Below are 21,848 nucleotides of genomic sequence, written 5' to 3'. Positions count from 1 at the left end.
TATAAGCATCAATATCATGAGATGGCAAACAAAGGACTCACAGCCCTAAGATTTTGAGAAACATTGAAGTCTATACCCCCCTCTTGGAAATTCATATGTACATTAGGATGCTAAAGGTTTAAGAAGTCATATAGTAATATTTCTCAGATTTATATGGTCACAACCTGCTTTTTCACATATTATCTAATAACAGCATTACTTGGGGAATGTTTAGTATATTCTAGTATATAACGTATAATATATATACAAATAATTATTTCTATTTTAAAGCAGGACAAAAAGAGCAAGCTGTGGAATGGTATAAGAAAGGTATTGAAGAACTAGAAAAAGGAATAGCTGTCATAGTTACAGGACAAGGTAAGATTATATTTACATTTGTTTCATAGCCATCCCAAATTATATTCACATGATGGCCCTAATTTCAGATATAGCTACCTTTCTAAAAGTATTTGACAGATTTTTTAAATGTTATTATTAACATTTATAGATTTACAATTAATGCTTTATTACCTATGCTAAAATCTAATTTATAACCAGCTGTGCTTCAGCTTGATTACCTGTAACAGTCCAGTATATTACCTGTGTCCTCTCTGACCCACTGTTGTTGATGGTTAGCCTCATTTTTAGCTCTGTTTTGAACCTGGTCCTTCCCTCATTGTCAAAAAGGAAGGCATAGTTAATTAGACTCCCTTTTCTGTTTGTGGGTAATGCTTGACTGCATATTAGAATATGAACTATAAATGTCTTACTTTGATTCATAATTGGCTTTTTGAAACCTGAGCAGTCATTTCTCATCTTTACTTTCTTATCACCTAAAATTAAAAATTAGAGTCTAATATTATCTTTAAATATATAGGTACTATTTATTGCACACTATGGTGTGTGCCCAAACATCATTGTGTGTACTTCATGGGTGTTACCTTTTGCAATTTTTACCACACTCTGAGGCTGCTGCTGTTATTCTTATTTTTCACATAAATAATCTTAAGTATGAAGAAGTTCAGTAACTTGCCTAAGGGCTCATAGCTAGCATGTGGTAGATGGAGTCAGGCTTTGAACCCAAGCAATCTGACTTTGGAGCTTGAATTTTTAAATATTATGCTGTGATTATTGTGTAGTATGTGGGCACCACTATTAAACAGAGTGTTTCAGTTTATCATGCTAAAATAAATTCAGAAGAAAAAATAATATGTAGGCTGAGAATCTTAGCCTTATGGATCAGTCTACCGAGTGGTTGTTTGTTGTCTGGTTGGCTGACTCTATTACTTACATCAGCTAATCTCTAATAATTATAGTGTGTCTAACATTTGTCAGGTTTTTTTTTTCCTCCTCTTTTTATTTTGAGTGCTTCTCTAGGTGCTGATGTCCTGCACAAAAGAGAGCAGAATAGAACAAATACATATGGGAGGTTAGGCCTTTGAGTCTTTCCATGAATTTATGAGCATGACTTTATGAATTCTGTACATAATGTATTTGCTGTTATTTGTCAATGACATGGAAGAAGAACTAGAAGAAAAATTTGTTAAGAAAAATAGTATCTCATTGAATCGAACATGCCTTTGTACCATTAAGAGAAAAAACAATGACAGTCAACCTATGATACCTTCTTTTCTTGTCACTTGGAATTTAACTTTTACTTTATTGCATGTACTGTCTTCATTCTATTTAGACATAGCTATAATTGCAGTATTAGTATCAAGGACCAAATATGTTCCTGCACAGGAAATGACAAACTGTGGTATGAGTGCAATTTGGCTGATAGCTTTAGTAAGTTGGTACTGGTTGTAAAATACATCTCTTGAGGCTCCTGGATGGCTCAGTCAGTTAAGCGTCCAATTCTTGATTTCGGCTCAGGTCATGATCTCAGGGTTGGAAGATTGAGTCCCACAACAGGCTCTACGCTGGGTATGGAGCCTGCTTAAGGTTCTCTTTCTCCTTCTACCCGCCCCCCTCTCTCTTTTAAACATTTATTTGTTCAAGAAAGAGACAGAGAGAGGCAGAGACATAGCCAGAGGGAGAAGCAGGCACCATGCAGGGGGCTCAATGTGGGACTCGATCCCGGGTACCCAGGATCACGCCCCGGGCTGAAGGTGGCACTAAACTGCTGAGCCACCCGGGCTGCCCACCCCTTTCTCTTAAACACGCACACACATATCTCAATTTCAGATAATATTTTTTAATGTAGAGAAAAAATATTTCTGAAAAACCATGAAATGACATGTGAAATCCATGAAATACCACAATAGATCTGAAACCATCATAAGAAACTGTAACTGTTATTTTATTTTTATTTATTAATTTTTTAAAAGATTTTATTCATTTGAGAGAGTGAGCAGAGAGAGAGAGTACATGGTCAGGAGGGAGGGGTAGAAGGAAAAGGAGAAGCAGACTCCCTGCTAAGCAGGGAGCCCAATTCAGGGCTTGATCCTAGGATTCCAGGATCATTACCTGAGCCAAAGGCATTTGCTTAACCAGCTGAGCCACCCAGGTACACTCCTGTAACTGATTTTTTAAAAGATACTAATTTCTTTATAAAGACCATGATTCAAAGAAAAAAAAAAATTAAAGACCATGATTCCCAAGGCACTTGGGTGGCTCAGTTGGTTAAACATCTGACTCCTGATTTCAGCTCAAGTCTTGATCTCAGGATTGTGAGATTGAGCCATGCATCAGGCTCTGCACTCAGTGGAGAGTCTGCTTCTCTTCCTCTCCCTCTGCCCCTTTGCTTGCACGTGCATGCTCTCTCTCTCTCTCTCTCTCTCTCAAATAAATAAATTTTTAAAAAGGAAAAGACTATGACTCTCTATGAGATTAGTTGGGATAATATTTTATCTTGAAGTAATATTAGTAGGGAAACACAGATGTTTTAATTTTTTCCCCTTTATTCCAGGTGAACAGTATGAAAGAGCTAGACGCCTTCAAGCTAAAATGATGACTAATTTGGTTATGGCCAAGGACCGTTTACAACTTCTAGGTATCAATTAATGAATTGTATAACTGGAATGAGATGTATTTGAAATGTGTGTTCAGTGAAACTTTAAATGTGGATGGAAATAGATCAATAATCTTAAAAATGTGTTCTAGACTTTTTTCTAACTTATAGAAAATTTCTAACATATTCCAGATAGAAGAGTATAATGGATTATTACTCAGCTCTAATAATTATTAATTCATAGTTTTGATTTATCTACTCAAGAACTGGCAAATTACAGCCTATGGACTAAACTCAGTTTAGTGCCTAATTTTATAAGATGGTACACAGTTACTCATTCCTCTCTCGGTTATCTGGATCCTTTCATACTACAGTGACAGAATTGAAGAATTGATAACAGAAATCATACAGCCCTCAGAGCCTGTCAATAGAGAACTTTAAAAAATATTTTAATATTTACTACCTGCCTTTATATAGAAAAAGTTTGCCAACCCCAGTAAATCCCTACCTACTCACCCCCACTTCATATTATGTTGAAATAAATTCTTGACATCTTTTTATTTCACTTACAAGTATTTCATATTCTATCTCTAAAAGATAAAAATGCTTTAAAAATAATATTGCCAGAGGTGCCTGGGTGGCTCAGTGGGGGAGCCTGCTTCTCTCTCTTCCTCACCCTGTGCCGCCCCCACCACCACCTACTCATGCTCTCTTTCACTGTCTTTCTCTCAAATAAATAAAAATCTTAAAAAAAAAAAAAAAAAAGGGACACCTGGGTGGCTCAGCGGTTAAGTGTCTGCCTTTGGCTCAGGGCATGATCCTGTAGTCCTGGGATCAAGTCCCATTTCGGGCTCCCCGCATGGAGCCTGCTTCTCCCTCTGCCTACATCTCTGCCTCTCTGTGTCTCTCATGAATAAATAAATAAAATCTTTAAAAAACAAAAATTAAAAATAAAAAAGTAAAATAAAATTACCAAAATGCCATTATTCCATAGAAAAAACCCAATAATTTATTTTAGTATTAACAAAAAATAATAGCCAAAGAAATAGTGTTCAAATATAATGTGCATATAATAATTATATGTCTAGTTAGTATCTCAAAATTTAATAATTCTTACTCTTTTTATAATAAGTTTTTGAAGCAGGATCTTAAGATTCATATGATATGTTTCTTTTAATATTCAAGTTCATCTGTTTTTCTTTTTCTTGTAATTTATTTGTTGATGAACTGGATCTTTGACACATCGTGATTTCCTGCAGTCTTTCTTTTGCTCTGTGAATCTCCATGGTACCTTTTAATATGGTCTGCCCTCCCTGTAGATTGATAGTTGGATATAGAGCCTGGATTGGATTGACAGTTGATTTTTATTTTTTAATAAGACTACTAGATAAGTGGTTGTGTGTTTATTTGACTATAGTTCTGACATCTTGTGATGGTAGTAGCAGTTGATGACTGATGCCTACTGACATAATTCTGTCATTCTTTATGCATTTATAAGCTGGTATAGGCCTATAAAGAGAAACTTTCGATCTTCTATTTGAAAGTATAGGTTTTAAAAATATTTTTTAAGGTAAATTTACCCCTGAAGCAAAGTAGAACTAAAACCCACCCTTCTTGAGTGATTCTCTACTATAACTGGATGTGATAAAAATAGATATTTGGTCAATAGGCAGATCTTATGTATTTATTGCTCTGTGATTTGTGGTAAGTTATTTAGCATGTTTGAGCCTTTTTCATCTCATTTATAGTATGCTGATAGATAATATTTATCCCACCATATGTGACCATTGAATTATTGAAGGAACTTAATCATAGTAAGTACTCAAAAATGCTGGGTTTTACTCTCCTCCTTACCTGTCTGTAATCACTACCTTGCTTTTGTGGAAAAATGTATTTATACATGCATACATAAATATTCATTCATCTATTTACATACATACACATTAATCTATTCATTCTTATATGGTCCGTTGTGTTTGTAAGTTTTTTGCCCCACTTTAATGTTTTCAGGGAACTGACAATACAGTGTTCCCCTGGTTTCTGTGGCTGACAGAGTTTGTCTTCTTACTTCCTATGTGACGATTATTACTGTATCAAATAAAATTAAATATTATATCTGAGGTTATTGTAGTAAAATAATTGTTCACTTGGTACTTTCTATGTGTTTTAGCTATAATACCTGTCACTATGTGTACAAAGTATATAAATGATGCAGGAACATTTTATAGCATGCTTCAGATTGAATAATTAGGAGCTGGTTGTTATCTTTTGAAGATGTGGTATGACAAATTATTGGAAGCATCTCATCAATTGTAGACTTGTCTTTAAATACAACTTTGTAATTTTTTTTTATTTGTGTTATTAAAAGAGAGAACAAAAAAAGGATATATGACATGGAGCTAGACATTAAAAGAATTGATATTTTGGATGTCATTATCTCTTGTCATCCTCAAAAGTGCCATGTGCGCATTGAAAGATGTTACTTTAAAAAAGAAGAGGTGGAATAGAAGGCATCAACATATTCCTATCTTATGAGAACTCAAAGTCTAGGAATATATATACCAAAGACAGTAAAAAAAGCTATGTACAAGTACATAGTAGAACATATTTGTGTGTGTATTGGTTAAGAAATGGAGTTTTTCAGAGGTGGTATGCCCAATAGTTATCTAATTAGTATGGAGAATCATACTGGGAGTTCCCCATACAGTCTGGTTTGAGGGGATGAAGACTCTGATAAAATGGGAAGAGTTCCTATATATTATATATCTTCAACTTAGTAAACCTTCAAGCAAAGCTTAAGAATAAAAGCTTTCATAGATTTTTTTTTTTTTTTTTTTTTACGATAGTCACGCAGAGAGAGAGAGAGAGAGAGAGAGAGGCAGAGACACAGGCAGAGGGAGAAGCAGGCTCCATGCCGGGAGCCTGATGTGGGATTTGATCCCGGGTCTCCAGGATCGCGCCCTGGGCCAAAGGCAGGCGCCAAACCGCTGCGTCACCCAGGGATCCCAAGCTTTCATAGATAAAAAAAAATTTTTTTGGCATACCTGGGGGTTACCCTATTGTAAAAAAAACAAATATGGCTTCATTCAGCATCCATTTATGAAGTCTTTATTCTGGACCAGGTAAAGTGCTAAGGTATAATTAAATTTATTCAGTAATTCAGCACATATTTACTGGGTGATTACCATGTTCTAGGCACTTAGGATATAAACAAGGATCTTTCCTTTATAGAGTTTTTATTCCAGTACGGGGAAAACTTGACAGTAGGGAGTAAACATAAAAAATAAATAAGTGGGCAGCCCGGGTGGCTCAGTGGTTTAGTGCCGCCTTGAGCCCAAGGCCTGATCCTGGAGACCCGGGATCGAGTCCCAAGTTGGGCTCCCTGCATGGAGCCTGCTTCTCCGTCTGCCTGTGCATCTGACTCTCTCTCTCTCTCTCTCATGAATAAATAAATAAAATACTTTAAAAAATAAATAAATAAGTTATATAGTATGTTGGAAGGTGATAAATATATGAAGAAAAAAAAGTAAAACGTAGTAATGGGGATTAGGAGTGGATGGGAGGTGGTTTGGGCTTTTAGTTTTAAATAGGATGGTCAGGAGGCACCCGGGTGGCTCAGTGGTTGAGTACCTGCCTTTGGCTCAGTTCATGATCCAGGGTTTCTGGGATCGAGTCCTGCATTGGACTCCCCCAATGGAGCCTGCTTCTCCCTTTGTCTCTGCCTCTCCCTCCGTGTCTCTCATGAATAAATAAATAAAATCTGATAGCTAAATAAATACATAGGTAGATAGATGGTCAGATATGCCTCTGAAAAGATGACTTGAGTTAGCTATGCAGGTATCTAGGAGAAGAAGGGTCCAGAGAGAATTAAGAGTTGGTATAAATCCCCTAAGAAAACATAAGTGGTGTGTTTGAGAAGCAATGAGACCAGTGTGCCCCAGTAAGGAGAGTATGGTAGAGATGCAGTCAGAGAACTAATAGGACAGAGAGGGTTCATCCAATACATAGGGTCGTATCAGCCACCATGAAGACTTGAGCTTTTACCACCTGAAATGAGGAGCAGTTATAAGGATTTTAAAGAAAGGAATGACATAATCTGACTTAAATTTTATTTTAATTTTTTTTTTTGCAGATTTATTTTAGAGAGCACAAGTGAGGGGAGGAGAGACAAAGGGAGAGTGAGAAAAACAGATTCCTCACTGAGCATAAAGCCCCACTGGGGTTCAGTCCCACAACCCTGAGATCATGACCTGAGCCAAAATCAAGAGTCGACCACCCGACTGACTGAGCCGCCCAGGTGCCCCTGAGTTAAATTTTAAAAAGATCTCATTGCTGATAGACTCCAAGGATAGAGCCAGGGAAAGCAAGTAGGACCATTATTGAATTTCAGTAAGCCTGGAGAAAAATGATGAGAGGCTTGGACCAGGATGATATGAAGAGAAATTGTAACAAGTGGTTGGATTCTGACTATATATGGTTATATTTGAAAGTTGATCAAACAGATTTACTGATAGATTGGATATAATGTTCCTCTTTTAAGGTAGTCAAGATATAGTGGGGGATGCAGACACTTAAATAGATGAATCTTTATCACTGCAGAATGGAGATACACAAATATTTTGTAGGGGTGGGAAAATAAGTGTCTGAGAAATATTCCTGGAAGAAGTGAAACAAAGGGGAGGTTAAAAAAAGATAAAACTTTATTTTATTTTATTTTATTTTATTTTATTTTATTTTTATTTATTATTTTTTTTTATGATAGTCACAGAGAGAGAGAGAGAGGCAGAGACACAGGCGGAGGAAGAAGCAGGCTCCATGCACCGGGAGCCTGATGTGGGATTCGATCCCAGGTCTCCAGGATCGCGCCCTGGGCCAAAGGCAGGCGCCAAACCGCTGCGCCACCCAGGGATCCCATATTTTATTTTATTTTTAAACATTTTATTTATTTATTCATGAGAGACAGAGAGAGAGGCAGAGACACAGGCAGAGGGAGAAGCAGGCTTCATGCAGGGAGCCTGATGTGGGACTCGAACCTGGGTCTCCAGAGTCAGGCCCTGGGCTGAAGGCGGCGCTAAACTGCTGAGCCACTCGGGCTGCCCAAAAAAAGATAAAGCTTTAAAGAATGTTTGGGGAAAAAAAGACATTTCAAGAAGAAGTAACAACATGAACAAGGACTCAGTGTAAGAAATAGCATGGCAGATAGGGAAAGGTGCTGGTGGAGAAGTGAATTTGGGATTGCTCGGTATGTATAAGAGAGGTAGGCAGATCATGGAGGGCCTTAATGTTATATAAAGAGGCTTGAATATTGATCTCTGGGCAAGGGGAAGCTGCTAAAGAGTTATGTGGTAAGATTTTCCTTTTAGGCTGTGTTGTATAGGGATTACACGTGAGGGGATCAAGAAGCAAGATGATGGTTTTATTTTAAATCATTAATGAATCTACACAACCTTTAATGATTCCAAAAGGAAGCATTAAACTAAATTTACTTTCTTTAACAAAAATTATTTGGAGCAGGTTCACATTAGCAGTATAACTACAATTGTGTTATATGTATATTTTCACACATATAAATCTAAACCCTATGCACCAAAAAAGCCACATCTGTGGCTTTTTATTCCTGGCTATTAGTTATCAAAACCAAGGATTTAATTTGTGTACTTTTACTATGTAATGAATCTTTATGTGATCTTTTTCTTACATTTCATTGAAGATAATGTTAATTGATAAAGAAGATACTTACAAATCAGGTTTTTTTCTAATTTGTCTATTACCAACATAAATGGTTTCTTTCTCAGTAGAGTGAAGAGTATTATCATTCAGAAAAATCAGATGACCTATCTCTTAACTAACAACAACAAAAAGCTCCAAGGTGTATTGTATCAGCCAGTTCTAGGATACAAAAGCTGTTCAGTACTTTGTGCTTTGTGCAAAAAGGGTAGCTGCTATTTAACCTGTCCCAAAGGCATGTGTGGTTGTACCATAAACCTAGCATGGCGCCTGCTTGTCTGACCTTAGAAATGAAAGTTTAGAAGAGTTAGTATATATGTGCTATATTTTTTGATGTATTCACTGACTTCCTAGTACCAAAGAAAATCAGTATGACAACTTGGAGTACTGCAACAAAATAAATATGGTAAAAACTTGGCCCCTATTATGAATAGGGGCACAAAATAGATACTCTATATATATATTATTTTGTTTAATCCTTAAGACCCTTGGAAAGCTGAGGCTAAAGTAAGTTCATACTAGAAAGTGGTGAAGCAGGATGTTAATCAAGTAGCAGTGTGAATGACTCGAACAGGAAAAGAGAGTGCAGCAGTGATGTAGGGGCAAACAGCTCAAACTGCTACTCTCTTGGGCTTCAGGTGCTAGACTTTAGAGACCTGGATCTTGAGAGGATTTGTTGTAATTTAAAGCAAGGATAGAGTTGAAATAATCCTTTTAAATCTTTGATTAATTTTAGAAATAGGTAACAAAGGTACATGCTACAACATTTTTAAAGTGTGAGAAGTTATCTATCTGGGTACCTGGGTGACTCAGTGGTTGAGTGTCTGCCTTTGGCTCAGGGCATGATCCCAGAATCCTGGGATTGAGTCCCACATCCGGTTCCCTGCAGGGAGCCTGCTTCTCCCTGTGCTTGTGTTTCTGCCTCTCTCCATGTGTCTCTCATAAATAAATAAGTAAGTAAATAAATAAATAAATAAAATCTTTTTAAAAAAAAGAAAGAAAAGAGAAGTTATCCATCCCATACTATGTCCCAGCCACTCATTTCCCCTCCCCAGAGGCAGGTGCTGTGACATTTCTGAGTCCTTTTTAGAGATAATCTTCATGTATACAAGTATGAATGTGTGTGTACACTGTTCTGCAGCATGCTTATTCCATTTTGCTCTGTTGCCTTTATTTTTTTTTTTTGCTTGACATATATTAACATGTAGCCAAATATGGCATTTCTTAGACATTCCCTTTTTTAAAATTTATTTATTTATTTATTTATTTATTTATTTATTTATTTATTTATTTATTTATTTATTTATGATAGTCACACAGAGAGAGAGAGAGGCAGAGACACAGGCAGAGGGAGACGGAGGCTCCATGCACCGAGCGCCCGGCGTGGGATTCGATCCCAGGTCTCCAGGATCGCGCCCTGGGCCAAAGGCAGGTGCTAAACCACTGCGCCACCCAGGGATCCCTTAGACATTCCTTATAGTTTCCCTCTGTGTCATTTTTTTTTTAATTTTTTTTATTTATTTATGATAGTCACAGAGAGAGAGAGAGAGGCAGAGACACAGGCAGAGGGAGAAGCAGGCTCCATGCACTGGGAGCCCGATGTGGGACTCGATCCCGGGTCTCCAGGATCGCGCCCTGGGCCAAAGGCAGGCGCCAAACCGCTGCGCCACCCAGGGATCCCCCTCTGTGTCATTTTTAAGTGCTGTTTTCTTTTCCTGAAATGTCCCTTCTTTTTGTCTTTTCAAATCCTAGCCAACTCACAGCCCACGTTTTCTGTAAAGCCTTTTTAACTTTCTTTTGTGCTATACAATCTTTAAAATCTATATATATTTGTGTTGTAACTTGCCAACCATATGTAATAAGTATCTGGATGATAAAAACCACATTCATTTTTTTCTTGTTTGTTTTTCTTTCCATGTTCTCCCTGCATAATGATGTGGATATATTAGATACTTAGAAAATATTTGCTGGGGATAGTAGTAATATGAAACTACCACAGGTTACCAAACCTGAATAAGCATATATTTATTTTTTAAGATTTTATTTATTTATTCATGAGAGACACACACAGAGAGAGAGAGGCACAGACACAGGCAGAAGGAGAAGCAGGCTCCATTCCATGCAGGGAGCCTGATGTGGGACTCGATCCCGGGCCCCAGGACCACACCCTGGGCTGATGGCGGCGCTAAACCGCTGAGCCCCCTGGGTTGCCCAGCATATTTTGAACATAGCCAATCAATTGTGAATTCTGTTGCTATTTTAACGTATTAGTTTTTACTAATTATTTTTAAAGAAAATTTTATATAAATACCAAAACCCTTCATCTTCTAACACCTTGAATTATTTTTTATTTTCACATGGACATCTTATTTTTTCATTATGTATGTTTTCTTTTTGTTTATTTTGTTCTTTTCTACCCCTCCCTCTGTTGCATAGAGAAGCTGCAACCAGTTTTGCAATTTTCCAAGTCACAAACGGATGTCTATAATGACAGTACTAACTTGACATGCCGAAACGGACATCTCCAGTCAGGTGGGTTTAGGTTAACTAACATGTAAAATAATAAAGCTTGCATGCAGATTAGAGTCCTGCGTAACCTGATAATGTTGATTTGATTTTTTAATGGTAGATTTGGCTGTCTTGTTTTCACAGGGCTATGTTGAAAAAAGTAAGTTGATATGCCATATCATTCCTGGTGTATAAATATGTAACAGATATAACCATTCTCAACATGCTTTATTTGCTTATTTTGCAACCTTCCATTTTTGAGATTAAAGAATATAAAGGTTCATTTTTCTAAATTATTAAAATATTCTTTTCTTTCTATTGTATTTTCAGCTTTTGCAGGTTTTGTTTTTTTTTTTGTTTGTTTGTTTGTTTTATGTATACCTGTACCAAGTTCTCATGAGATAGTGTGTTTTTAGGGCAGAAATCTTAATTTCTCTGTTATATATCAATTTTAATTGCACAGCAATTTTCATATATACTACATATGAATGTTTTATCATAGTACCTATTAGGAAAAATTTGAGGCTGAGTTCACATAGCGAGGGGTAACATTAGAATACTATTTCAGTATATGTGCTACCAAAGCGAGCACACATTAGAATACTATTAATTTTCTATGGGTTAAATTTGTTTTCCATGAACTTTGGGAATCTTACAGAAGATTACATGCTTTTTTGTTTTGTTAGGGAGGGGCAGGGGGAACCTTCATTTCCTAAGTTCTCTGACATCTTGGCTAGTTTTATTGGTGACTTTTTCAGCATTAGTTTTCTGTCCAGGGCTTAAATTTTCTTAAAGTAAATATTGTTTTGTTCATTTTGTAACAGAAAAACCTTAGTTTAGACCTTAAGACAACTGCCTTCTTCATTCATATGTAATACAGAACTTTTAAGACTTTAATAGAGAAGAATTACAGTTAGTGGATTTCAATGGACTGGAGACAATAAGTCATCAAATCTTCCCCTCTGGCTTTACCTCCCTCTTAAAGGAGTTTTCACTTTGGTTTAGTCTTCCAGTACAGAGCCCCATGTCACTGGCTATATTCCTTTTCCTATTCCTTCCTGAACATGATTTAAAACACTATTTCGAGTATAGAAGTAGTTTGCCTGTTTCTCTTAACACAGATGTGAAGAGCTGAGATTTGTTTAAGGAACTTTAAAAAAATATAAGAATGTACCACATATAAATAATTCAGTTTACAAGATATAAATTTGAGATCTTAGTAATCCTACCAAGGTAAATAACAAAAATTTTCTAGCCCTGAAGAGCTGGTATGCCTTTCTTTTATTATCTTGCTTCTCTTCCACTTTGTTCCATATATGAGATCCCACGTTTTTGTTTTGCCATGCAAAACTTTATTTTCCTAGGATCTATATTAAAAAAAAATCACTGTATCTTATTTTAAATACCTAGTAATCTGACTGTTCTGTTCTGTTTTCTTGTTGGGGGACATATTGACTGCACAGCTAATTTATGCAGCATTGGTAATTGATACCCATTGAGCCCTAGTCAATGAGCTGGCTAATTCAAGCCTATTTTACTGGTGTCACCCACTTCTGGAATATTCTGTGATATTTCATTTAGATGAGTTACTTCATCTCTCTTAGGAAATAGTTATGCTGAAGTCCACTTACTACTTCAGTATCTTACCTACAATGTCTAGTTTTCAACCCAAAATTACTAGACATGTAAAAAAATAAGAAAGTATGACCATTACTCAAGAAAAGAATTAGTCAATAGAAACTGACTCTTGACTGGGCCCAGATGTTGATGTAGCAAAGACTTCAAAGCAGCTTTTATAAATATGTTCAAAGAATTGACACATGGCATCAGTTAACAAACCTGCAATTTTAGGACATAACATAAACTACACAATAAAAATAATGGAAATTCTAAAGTTGAAAAGTACAGATGCTGAAATAAAAAATTTACTAGATAAGTTCACCAGCAGATTGGAAATGTCAAATGAAAGATTCAGTGACTCTGAACCTAGATCAATAGAAACTACTAAATCAGGTGACTCCTACTTTGTCAGAGAGCAGATTAGTAATTGCCTAGGTCGGGGCAATAAGGGATGGAGTGCAAATGAATATAAGAAAACTTGGCTACAATGGAAACATTTCGTATCTTGATTTTAGTGGCTATTTGATCTTTAAATGCATCTTTATAAACTTATCAAATTATACATTTTAAATGGATATAATTTATTATTCATAGATTGTAACTTAAATGGTTGATGAAAAAATAAATACTGAAAGGCTTGTAAAGAAAAATAGTATTTTTCCTACCTCTTCCTAATTTCTTCCTGCCTTCACCCCTAGTCTGGCTTCTCATATAATGTCTCACTCTATTTTTTGTTTCCTACTATGTTTCTAGATATTATGCTTAGGTTGCTATTACTGATCGGTATACTATTTTGATGTGCATTGACTTCTTATTCAGTAAAAGAAGGTTTAATTTTTATACCAACATTACCCTTCATCTTCTGATATATAAATATCACTATTTTTAGTTATACTGAAAAATCAAATTTAACATTATTATGATTTAGTATTATATACCTAAAACTAAATAGTATATTCTAATTATGCTTCCTTTTTTGAGTTTTTCCTTCCCACAGATTCCTAATTTCTTTGTTTGCTTTTTTAACTAAAAGACCTTCTTTAGGGCAGCCCTGGTGGCTCAGTGGTTTAGTGCCGCCTTCAGCCCAGGGTGTGATCTTGGAGACCCGGGATCGAGTCCCATGTCGGGCTCCCTGCATGGAACCTGCTTTTCCCTCTGCCTGTGTCTCTGCCTCTCTCTCTCTCTCTGTGTGTCTCTCATGAATAAATAAATAAAATCTTCAAAAAAAAAAAAAGACCTTCTTTAGTAGTTCTTTCAATGAAAATTTGTAGATAATAACCTTTCTTAGTCTTTCTACTGCCTGAAATATCCTTATTCTGATGTGACAGGTTACCAGGATATAAAATTGATAAAGGTTAACACTTTTCTTCCTATAGCATTTTGAACATAATCCATTGCCTACTGACCTTTCTTCTTTTTAATGAAAAGTTTCCTATCATTCTCATAGTTCCTTGTGGAATTTCCTATTCACTTAGTCTCAGGACTGTATATTTACTGTCTGAAGAAATTCTTTCCCACTTTCCTTTTTTTCCTCTAAAATGAATGATCTTTATCTTTAGCCTAGACAGATTTTGCTCTTTTTCATGTTTTTGCTTTTGCTTATTGTTATTCCCCTTCCTAGATTGCTTTCCTGCTTTTTGTCCTTTAGGGTTGCTATTCATTAGTTCCTTGAACATATGATTCAGAACTTTAAATTTTTTATAGCAAAAAGCTCTTGATCACCCTGCTCTATTCTGAAGTCCTCTTCCTTTGAATTTCATTAAAACACTTTAAGGGATTTGATAAACACAAAAATAAGGTTTTTGTCTTTTTTCTAGGCTATTGTAATTTGATTACTGATTTAACATTTGTCTTTACTGTAATCATTGTTATTAGTAACTGATGTTTGTTATGTAGTTTATAAAAATATTAGAAGCAATGAGATTTGAACATTTGAAAGCCTGTAGTTTATGTAGAAGTGCAATACAGATAAGTCAGTATACTTTTAGGTTTAATTGATGGTGTTTCATATGTTTATCTACGTACATACAGCATGCAGAATACTTGGCATATTAAAAACCACATCTTTATACCCCTTAAATTAAAAATGATTATTTCTAGAAACTCTTTTGGTGGGCACAGACTGTGGACTTTAATACTATTTTACAGTCTTAATTTGGAACTAAGGTAGTACAGTACTCCTCCACCCCATACAACATAATTAATCCTTTACTGCATTTTGTTTCTTGACAATATTTGGCAACTTCGTTTGGTAATCTTTTTATATCCTCTTCCTGTCCCCACAAATAAACATGTTTCTTCTTATTACAAATACATATTCCTTATAAGAAAATCAAAATAATACATCAGGAAAAGGAAAAACATAAATATAGTCTTGTCCACCAAGTGATAACCCTGATGAACATTTAAGTAGATATTCTAATTAAAATCTTATTTTGAAATATTGCTAATGTAAAAAATAGTATTAGTTTTGCAAATTTGTATCCATCTTTATTTTATATTATTTAGCCACAGTTTTCTAACCATGATGGTTTTACTTTTTCCTTGATAGAAAGTGGAGCTGTTCCAAAGAGAAAAGATCCCTTAACACACACTAGTAATTCACTGCCTCGTTCAAAAACAGTTATGAAGACTGGATCCACAGGTTTGTCAGGCCACCACAGAGCACCTAGTTGTAGTGGCTTATCCATGGTTTCTGGAGTGAGACAGGGACCTGGTCCTGTAACTGGAACTCATAAGGTATTTGGAGACAGTCACTTTTAATTGCTATGCTTTTGCAAATAGACAATTTTGAACACGATATGCTTGCTTGAGATTATTAGAAGTACTTTGTAATACCTTAGAGAATTGATAAGTTTCTACAAAGTTGAATATAGTTTTCTTTTTTAAATCTGCAAAGACAATTTGCTATTAAAATCAAATCTTATTTTAACTTCCTTGGACCTAATTAGGTATTTTGTTATAAGTTGCTTGTCTAATCTATTCTATATAATGCTGTATAGTTAATTTTAAATTTGTTATTTTAATTGTTTAATGTGTTTTATAACATTAAACATAGAGTTTTGTTTGAATCCTAACAATCAGAATTATATGACTGAATTGTCAGAGGCCCTTTTTATTTTATGGTACCTAAATCTCTCTGGATGAAATCCCCTATAAACCCACTTCATGCCAAATGTAGTTCTGTAGTGAATACATTTTACCTTGAAGTGGATATACAATTTTGGGGTTTTTTAATATCCTTTTTCCTATATTTAAAACTTTTAATTCTGTGAATTTTAAGGCCAATTTTAACTTACTTATGACAAGTGTTAATGTTAGGTTGTATTTTTACGTTGCAATTTTGTGTCCTTTAAGAGTACACCAAAAACAAATAGAACAAATAAGCCTTCTACCCCTACAACTGCTGCTCGTAAAAAGAAAGACTTGAAGAATTTTAGGAATGTGGACAGCAATCTTGCTAACCTTATAATGAACGAAATTGTGGACAAGTAAGTTTTGCCATCTAAAGTGTTTATTTAACAGTTTTTAGTTTTGAATTTATTTATACAATATATCATGAGTAAAATAGAGTATCTTCTCTAATGTACATAATTTTTATGGTGGTTTTTAGTTACTGTAAATGTAGAAAACTATTGTTTTACTAATTAAACTATAATTTCACAGTTAACATATAAATAATTGTATTTCAAAAAAATAATTGTATGTCATTAAGTTTAAATTTAATATTATAATAACTGAATCATATTTTGTCATAGAGCTAACTGAAATTCTATTTCTTAGTGGAACAGCTGTTAAATTTGATGATATAGCTGGGCAAGAATTGGCAAAACAAGCCTTGCAAGAAATTGTTATTCTTCCTTCTCTGAGGCCTGAGGTAAACACTTTATATTACCATTTTCCTATAACATCATTCATTATTTTTTTTCAGCATTCATTATTGAATTCATATTAGCAGTAATCTGTGAGTTACACTAGATAGAAATGATTAATGCATGTAACAGATTGGATGTTTTTAAAAAGAAAGAAACATTAGCAATTGATGCTGACTGGTTATTATAGGAGTGACTATATAAGTTCCTAATGACTATCAAGGTTCCTAATAACCAATCCATTTTTAACATTTAGGTAATAGAAAATAAGTTTTACGTTAAGGTAAGAGAGATTTAAAATTATGAGCCAGAAATCATACTGGAGAAAAGGGAAGTTAGGATTAAATTAATAAGTTTAAGTTTGAAGAATTTTATCAAAGTATAGTTGAAATACAATGTTATAGGAGTTGCTGGTGTATAACATAATGATTTGACAATTTTGTACATTAAGTTATACTCACTATATGATAAGTATAGTTAACCATATGTCACCGTACAATATTACTGCAATATTATTATTTTTTTGATTATTTATTTATTCATGAGAGAATGAGAGGCAGAGGCACAGGCAGAGGGAGAAGCAGGCTCCATGCAGGGAGCCTGATGTGGGACTCAATCCTGGGTCTCCAGGATCACACCCTAGGCTGATGGCAGTGCTAAACCGCTGAGCCACCCGGGCTGCCCCTGTAATATTATTGACTATAGTTCCCATGTTGTACTTTTCATCCCCATGAATTATTATTTGGTAACTAGAGATTTGTATCTCTTAATTCCCTTCACCTATCTTGCTCCTCTCTTTAGCTCCCTCCCCTCTGGCAACCACCAGTTCTCTGTTTTTATGATTTTGTTTCCATTTTGTTTGTTCTGATCATAACAATAAAAACAACAAAATGGTAATTATGTGAGGAAAAGGATGAATTAACCTCATTGTGGTAAATATTTCACAATTTATTTGTGTGTCAAATTATATTGCACATGTTAAAATTACACAATGTTATATCTCAATAAAGCTGGAAATTTTTAAAAACCAAAAAATGCTGAGTAATTAAGAAATGTCTCTTTGGCGAAAGAATGGACAAATAGATCAGTAGAACAGAATAGAGAGCCCAGAAATACAGAGACACAAGTATTATCAATTGAAAAAGGCACAAAAGCAATTTGATGGAGAAAGGATAGTATTTTCCACAAAACAACAACTAAACATCCATGTGAAAAAAAGTTCTAGACATATACTTTACACCTTTCACAAAAGTTAATTCAAAATTGGTCACAGACCTAAATGTAGAAGGCTAACTATAAAACTCCTAGAAGATAACATAGGAAAAAATCTAGGTGATCTTGGTTTGAGGATGGCTTATTAGATACAACACCAAAAACATGATCCTTGAAAGAAAAAAATTGTTAAGTTGAAATTCATGAAAATTAAACACTTTTCTGTGAAAGACTTTTTTTTTTTTAGATTTTATTTATTTATTCATGACAGACATAGAGAATACCAATTTATTGATTACGTGCTCTCTTCAGAGCTCTGACAAGTTCTGTTTGGGAGGATGCTACAGAAAAATGGTGCTTTTTAGATAACAGTACTTAAAGTGTCTGGAAAAAAAGTCTCCAGAATTATAGTTGTGAACTAAAGTAAATGTTTTTAGTTGTTCACAGGGCTTAGAGCTCCTGCCAGAGGATTGTTACTCTTTGGTCCACCTGGAAATGGGAAAACAATGCTGGTAAGAATTCTTTTAAAACTTGAGAGTTCTATTTAGATAATTAGAAATAGTAATATGAAAAAAAGAAACCTTACATTGTCCCTGAGTTATTTTTAGAATTTGCTTTTTACTCTAATATACTTAAGTTTTGTTTTGTTTTTTAAGATTTTATTTACTCATTCATGAGAGACAGAGAGAGAGGCAGAGACATAGGCAGAGAGAAGCAGGCTCCATGCAGGAAGTCCAATGTAGGATTCAATCCCGGGACGCCAGGATCATGCCCTGAGCCAAAGGCAAATGCTCAACCATTGAGCTACTCAGGTGCCCCTTTTTTCAGTACATTGAAAACAATGTATTTTTGCCCAAATTTTTACTGGGATCTGGATACCTTTCTCCCACATAACTATTCTAGAGGGGAAAAGTAAACAGGAAAAGAGTTTAGCTGTTTCTCTCTCTCTCTCCAAACAGTTACCTTTCTATAATTAAGAAGAGACTTACACCCTTTTTGTAACCTCTCCTTATCCATTCTGCCTTAGAAAAAATAAAGAGAATTGAAAGAAGCATAGCTCTTCCTAGACCTTGTCCTCATTGCTGAGAAGGAAACACATTGATTGCCATACGTCAGGAACTGTGTCATATTTTATATTTTTGGAAATCTTTTCTGTTGTTTAAATTGATCAAATGTGGTTATCTTTTTAAAGGAAGATACTGAATATAATATTTGTCCTTGTGATTTTTAAGGCTAAAGCAGTAGCTGCAGAATCCAATGCAACCTTCTTTAATATAAGTGCTGCAAGTTTAACTTCAAAATATGTGAGTGTTCTTCTTCTAGTCATGTTTTATGTTACTAAGTGTTGCTAAGTATAAATGCTAATAACACTACACAAAAAATATTTTTGAGTTTTATATCTATTATTTAGATATGACGAAAATCACTCTTCAAAATAGAAAGTTAGGCTCATTTAAAGTTAGAATTGTGCTGTCAAATACTGTTGTAGTTTGCTGGGGCTGTGTGACAAAGCACAATAAACTGGCTGGCTTAAACAACAGAAATTTATTGTCTTAACAGTTTTGAAGGGTAGAAGTACAAGATCAGATATTGGCAAGGTTTTCATTTTTATAATGTAATTAAAAGTAACTGTAACAAGATACCTCTTTTCCTGGTTACATTTTATTTTCTATGTGAAGCTTTATAAATAAAATTGTTATTAAAATAAGTGTACTGAGCATTATACACTGGAAAACACTATCTTGAAAGTTAGGGGCTAGGGATTCCAGCCTAACTTTTGGATATTGGATTGGCCTTAAGAAAATACTGCTTTTAGGCCTCACTTTATTTATAAAGTGTTGATGTTGTAAGAAGTGATCTCCTGCAGTTCATTCCAGCTCTGTGAATATTTGTTTTAATGATTCTAAATCTGAGGCCATTTTTTTTAAATGAAATTTTCAATTAAAAAAATAGATGCCAGCTAGAGGATGGAAGAGTTTTTACAGTAGATTAGCCCAAACCTCATGACCCTTTCATTAGTTGCTTTTAGTGTATAGAATGGTTTTAGTATTGTCTCAGCCCCTGGAATGTTTCAAGGGATGTTCATAGACCTCTTGGGCTACCTAGAAATATTTTTATACTTATTGACAATGATATTGTGAGAATGAATTTAAGTAAGTGTAGTTTAGAGAGCACTTTCCAACTTACCTGGTTCTATAAATATACTCTGCAACTAAGGGCTTAATAAATAAGTATCTCTTTTTCTCCCAAAATATTCCACCTTCTCACTAGTTATACCCATAGTTGCTATTCCATTTTCAAGACTTAGGAATGCAGGGTTAAGCAGAATAGAGATATATTTAATTTTTTCAAGTACTTAACAGGCCAGATCCAGGTTTCAGCACCAAAAACATAAAGTACTTACCAGACTGTATTAAATACAAAATATTCTGATTTTTTAAAATTATGAGACAATTCAGTAACTCCCCTCTCCCAATTCCTTAAACCAAATCTTTGATTGTTGCAAAGAAAGAAAATTAAATTCCTAGGTTCTAGACTTCAGATCATGAAATTTAAACAGATGGAATAATGTTGTATTGTATGTGTATTACAATATATAATATCTTGTTTCAGGTGGGAGAAGGAGAGAAATTGGTGAGAGCTCTTTTTGCTGTGGCTCGAGAACTTCAGCCTTCTATAATTTTTATAGGTAAGAATATGTTTTATAACTAAGTTGAATATTTATGAAATTTCCCCCTCCAAATTTGAGAGGTGTAATAGGAAAGATTATTCAAAAGGAAAAAGTTTTAATCTAAAAATGGCAAATTTACACACTATCTAATGAATTGAATAGGACCCAGGATATTAATAACTTAAGTAGTAAACTAGATTAATCTCAGATGACTCATATAGCTTGGCTTTTAATTAAAGTTTTATCTTTGTATTTCCTTTAGATGAAGTTGATAGCCTTTTGTGTGAAAGAAGAGAAGGAGAGCATGATGCTAGTAGACGTCTAAAAACTGAATTTCTAATAGAATTTGATGGTGTAAGTATTGATTATGGTATTTCTAAGATGGTAGCATTTTAGTGTATATATTTTCCTAAATGACCTAGATTAGAAATACATATATCTTTATTATGTATCTGTTATTACTTTATTTAAAAGTACTGAAAAAATTTTTGGCTTATAGGTACAATCTGCTGGAGATGACAGAGTGCTTGTAATGGGTGCAACTAATAGGCCACAAGAGCTTGATGAGGCTGTTCTCAGGTAGGGAGATTATGTAGAAACACATCAGTTTCAGATGTATTTACTCCTGTGTTCATCTCACATATCTATTTCCTTCGCTCTTAATTTGAAGACTAAATTCATTATTTTGCTCCTGGTATCCATCCTTTGGCCTCTTGTCATCAACTGAAGTTTTTTTTTTTTTTTTTTTAAGATTTTATTTATTCATTCATGAGAGACACAGAGAAAGAGAGAGTGTGTGTGAGAGAGAGAGAGGCAGAGACACAGGCAGAGGGAGAAGCAGGCTCCTCGCAGGGAACCTGATGTGGGACTCGAGCCTAGGTCTCGAATTATGCCCCAAACCGAAGGCAGACACCCAGCCACTGAGCCACCCAGGCATCCCATTGTCACCAACTAAAGATTTTGAAGACAGAACCAACATACCACGAAAACAAGTTTACACTTTGTGGTTTCAGGAAAATTGCTTTTTCTTCTGATTAGGATTAAATTGTTTTAAAACTCCAGAATTGATTCTTATTCTCTTTTCCTGGACTTCATGAGAAGTCAATAAAAGCAGGCAGGATTCATGGAAACTGTATTCTGTGTTCTTGTGTGATTGAACGAATTTATTCCCTTTCTACAGGGAGGACAGTTTGACTCAGCATAAAATTCTTCGGCCTCCCTTTCTTTTCCTGAGGAATTGATTACATTGCCCCATTGTTTCTAGGATTAAATGTTATAGTGTAAAAGTCTGAAGCCAGCCTGCTTT

At 34.8% G+C, this 21,848-nt stretch overlaps 1 protein-coding gene across 5 annotated transcripts in view; it reads left to right on the top strand.

The window, feature by feature from the left end:
- Positions 1-21,848, top strand: part of SPAST (spastin) — a 53,010-nt gene that overhangs the window by 16,493 nt on the left and 14,669 nt on the right. Inside the window, exons 2-12 of one of the 5 annotated variants that reach the window (XM_072767367.1) lie at positions 274-357; positions 2,891-2,974; positions 11,096-11,191; positions 15,339-15,526; positions 16,145-16,278; positions 16,571-16,664; positions 18,309-18,383; positions 19,104-19,175; positions 20,485-20,560; positions 20,805-20,896; positions 21,042-21,121. In XM_072767367.1, the coding sequence (XP_072623468.1) occupies positions 274-357; positions 2,891-2,974; positions 11,096-11,191; positions 15,339-15,526; positions 16,145-16,278; positions 16,571-16,664; positions 18,309-18,383; positions 19,104-19,175; positions 20,485-20,560; positions 20,805-20,896; positions 21,042-21,121 (1,075 nt within the window). Of the gene's footprint in view, positions 1-270; positions 358-2,890; positions 2,975-11,095; positions 11,192-15,338; positions 15,527-16,144; positions 16,279-16,570; positions 16,665-18,308; positions 18,384-19,103; positions 19,176-20,484; positions 20,561-20,804; positions 20,897-21,041; positions 21,122-21,848 lie in introns of all 5 variants that reach the window. The other 4 variants (XM_026016001.2, XM_072767371.1, XM_072767368.1 and 1 more) reach the window with 4 other exon arrangements.

Source organism: Vulpes vulpes, chromosome 8 (assembly GCF_048418805.1).
Source record: "Vulpes vulpes isolate BD-2025 chromosome 8, VulVul3, whole genome shotgun sequence".
NCBI lineage: Eukaryota > Metazoa > Chordata > Mammalia > Carnivora > Canidae > Vulpes > Vulpes vulpes.
The sequence above is the reverse complement of the archived record's forward strand: the minus strand, read 5'-3'. Positions and strand labels throughout refer to the sequence as shown.